This window comes from Diaphorina citri, unplaced genomic scaffold (genome assembly GCF_000475195.1).
Source record: "Diaphorina citri unplaced genomic scaffold, Diaci psyllid genome assembly version 1.1 scaffold23234, whole genome shotgun sequence".
Classification (NCBI taxonomy): Eukaryota; Metazoa; Arthropoda; class Insecta; order Hemiptera; family Psyllidae; genus Diaphorina; species Diaphorina citri.
The window spans coordinates 29,471-32,363 of NW_007400578.1; the positions used below are offsets into that span (position 1 = coordinate 29,471).

The window sequence follows — 2,893 nt, forward strand, 5'->3', positions numbered from 1 at the left end:
AGGAGAACATAGAGCGGAACTATCGTTAACAGACAAAAGAAAGAAGCTCTGGTGTCTGAGTCCCTGTATAATCATAAGTCCCCGTTTCGTTCCCTCGCGCTTCGCGCTGGAGTACGTGTGTGGCGCTTCGGGCCCTCGGCGCGTCGCGCTGGTATTTGTTCCTCGCGCTTCGCGCTTGGGGTACGTATGGGGCCTTCGGGGGCCACTCGCGCGTCGCGCTGGCATTTGTTCCCTCGCGCTTCGCGCTGGGTACGTGCGTGGGGCACTTCGGGTCCTCGCCGTCGCGCTGCATATGGCGTTGGGGCGCATCGCTTGTGCGCTTCGGGGGCCCCCGCACATTTCCCCCCGCTTGGGGGAGTGCGTCGTGCTTCACCGCTCAGTTAGTTATAGTCCAATAGTAGTTGGGTTTAGTCGTCTCTTGCCCCTTCCTCGTTCACTACCTGGAAATAATTCTCAAAAATGACGAGTACTTTAATAAGCTCCCCCCCCCAAAAAAACACAGTCAAAAAATGAAATAAAACTGCCGAAAGAAAGTTACGTTTTAAACATAATACTTTGTGTAAAGACCAACGTCTTCAAGGTGAGCTTACTGCTCAAGAGTTCAAGATAGCAGAAGACAAAGTGTTATTATTGGTTCAAAGAGAAACCTTTCTTGACTTATCTGATCCTAAGCTGATTAGTTTAATGCCATTCCTAGATGAATGTGGTCTTGCACGAATCAAGACAAAGGTATCAAATCTACCTGATTCAATAGATTTCTGTTACCCCATTGTGCTCCCAAATTCAAAACACCCTGTAGTTCATAGACTCATCCTAGAAGAACACAAAGGTAATTTGCATGCAGGGACCCAGACACTGTTAGCTTTACTGAGACGAAGGTTTTGGATCTTAGGCGGCCGAAGATCGGTCAACCATGCTCTGAATGATTGCCTAACTTGTAAGAAACACAAGGTAAAGAGGCTAGAAGTTGTCCCAACACCATTACCATTGGATCGTGTCCGGCAAGCAAACGTTTTTGAGGTAACAGGAGTAGACCTTGCTGGTCCCCTATATATCAAGGAGGAAGGAGGGACGAAAAAGGTATGGATTTGTCTTTTCACCTGCGCGATATACCGAGCTGTCCGTTTAGAGTTGGTCTCCAATATCTCAACTCTTGGTTTCCTACAAGCTCTCAGGAGATTTGCCAGTAGACAAGGACGTCCTAGCATTATGTATAGTGACTGTGGCACTAACTTTACCGGTTTTGACAATCTGTGTGCACAACTTGATTGGGACATGATCGCAAACTACAGTTCGGCTAGAAGAATAGAGTGGCGCTTCAACCCTCCTACAGCACCATGGTGGGGGGGATGGTGGGAGCGATTGATTGGTTTGATGAAGAATCTGTTGCGTCGTGTTCTTGGACGTACCTCAGTAAACTATGTAGAGCTCCAGACATTGTTGTGTGAAGTAGAATCAGTGATAAATGCACGCCCCTTGACATACGTCTCCAACAATGCAACAGATTTATCCTGTATAACACCCAGTATGTTCCTACATGATTTGGAGGACACGGGAGTCCCCGAATATGACTTCATTACTTCATCCGACTTGAGCAAGAAATTGAAGCATTCGCAACAAGTAAAGAAACAACTACACAAGAGATTTGTAGCTGAATATCTTGGTCAGCTGCAGTTGTTTGCTAGTAAAGGAAAGAAACATGATCTCAAGTTAGGAGATTTAGTGTTGGTTGGTGATGACCATTCAAAGAGGATCCAGTGGCCCCTAGGACGTGTTGTACATTTGGTTCCTGGAAAAGATGGTGAAATACGAGTAGCACATGTTCATACAGCCAATGGAACAATTGTGAGACCTGTTCAAAGACTATACCTCCTTGAGTCTGACCCGTCATATGAAACAGGAAATGAGCCAGATTCTAACCTGACGTCAGACATGCAGCCTGCTGAGATGTCAGATGTTCAACAGCAACTCCAGGGGACACCAGACCTGCAGTCTGATGATGATAGCAACGATGATGAGTTTTCGACTGGTAAAACTGCAGACCCACAATCAGGGAGAAATTTGGATCGTCCGTCAAGTCCATCAGTTGTTCATCACCCAATTACCAATGTAGATCCTGAACCTGACGAGACAATCCCAATTCCACAGTATCATTTGAATCGTCGAGGACGTATGATTAGAAAGCCAAACCGCTTTCTCTGATTTGATTTATGTACCTGTTGTAAGTCTCTCCTATTATAATTTTCTAGATAAAACTTGGTAACTTTTGGAAAATTATTTTAAAGGGGGCCAATCATTTGTATTTTGGTATTTGTACATACATTCAAATTGAAATTAACTTGGTTTATTTGTCACATTTGACATCATTGTCATGGGATTAGCATTTAGCATTTCATTGTACAGTTTAATAACTTTATATAATTTGTGTCTAGTATCTACTTGAATTTGCTTTTAAAATAATACTTTGATTATTCATGATACTATTAGGTTGTATGTGACATTTGCATTTTTAACTTGTTACTTGTTTCTTGGTAAATACTACCTTTATATTTCTCAGAAGGTGAAATTTTGTATTTTTTATTTTCCTTTTTGGGGATAACTTTTGATTGACATGTCCTATTTGGTTGATCAAATTTTTTATAGATAGTTCAGATTTTTTTTTTTGTCTTTTTTTGAATATATAACTTGTTTAGAATAAGCTTTGTATTTACCCGTCTTTTTGAATTTTTTGTGCTATATGAAAATATTAGATTCCTGTTAGTCATATAACATTTGCGGTGGGAGTGTTGCGAGAATCATAATTTGAATTTTTCGCCGTAATTGTACTAACAGGAATCTAGTGGTGATATTATGCCGATCTTTGCGACTTTAGTTATAACGGTGATATACAAAT

The 2,893-nt window shown here is 41.9% G+C and overlaps 1 protein-coding gene across 3 annotated transcripts in view; it reads left to right on the forward strand.

The window, feature by feature from the left end:
• The window catches only part of LOC103523443, a 12,613-nt gene extending 9,996 nt beyond the window's left edge, over positions 1–2,617 (forward strand). The window contains exon 2 of one of the 3 annotated variants that reach the window (XM_008488484.3): positions 830–2,617. In XM_008488484.3, coding sequence (XP_008486706.1) covers positions 830–2,202 — 1,373 coding nt within the window. In that variant the 3' untranslated portion in view covers positions 2,203–2,617. Of the gene's footprint in view, positions 1–534 lie in introns of all 3 variants that reach the window. The other 2 variants (XM_026832974.1, XM_026832975.1) reach the window with 2 other exon arrangements.
• The last annotated feature ends 276 nt before the right edge of the window (positions 2,618–2,893 follow it).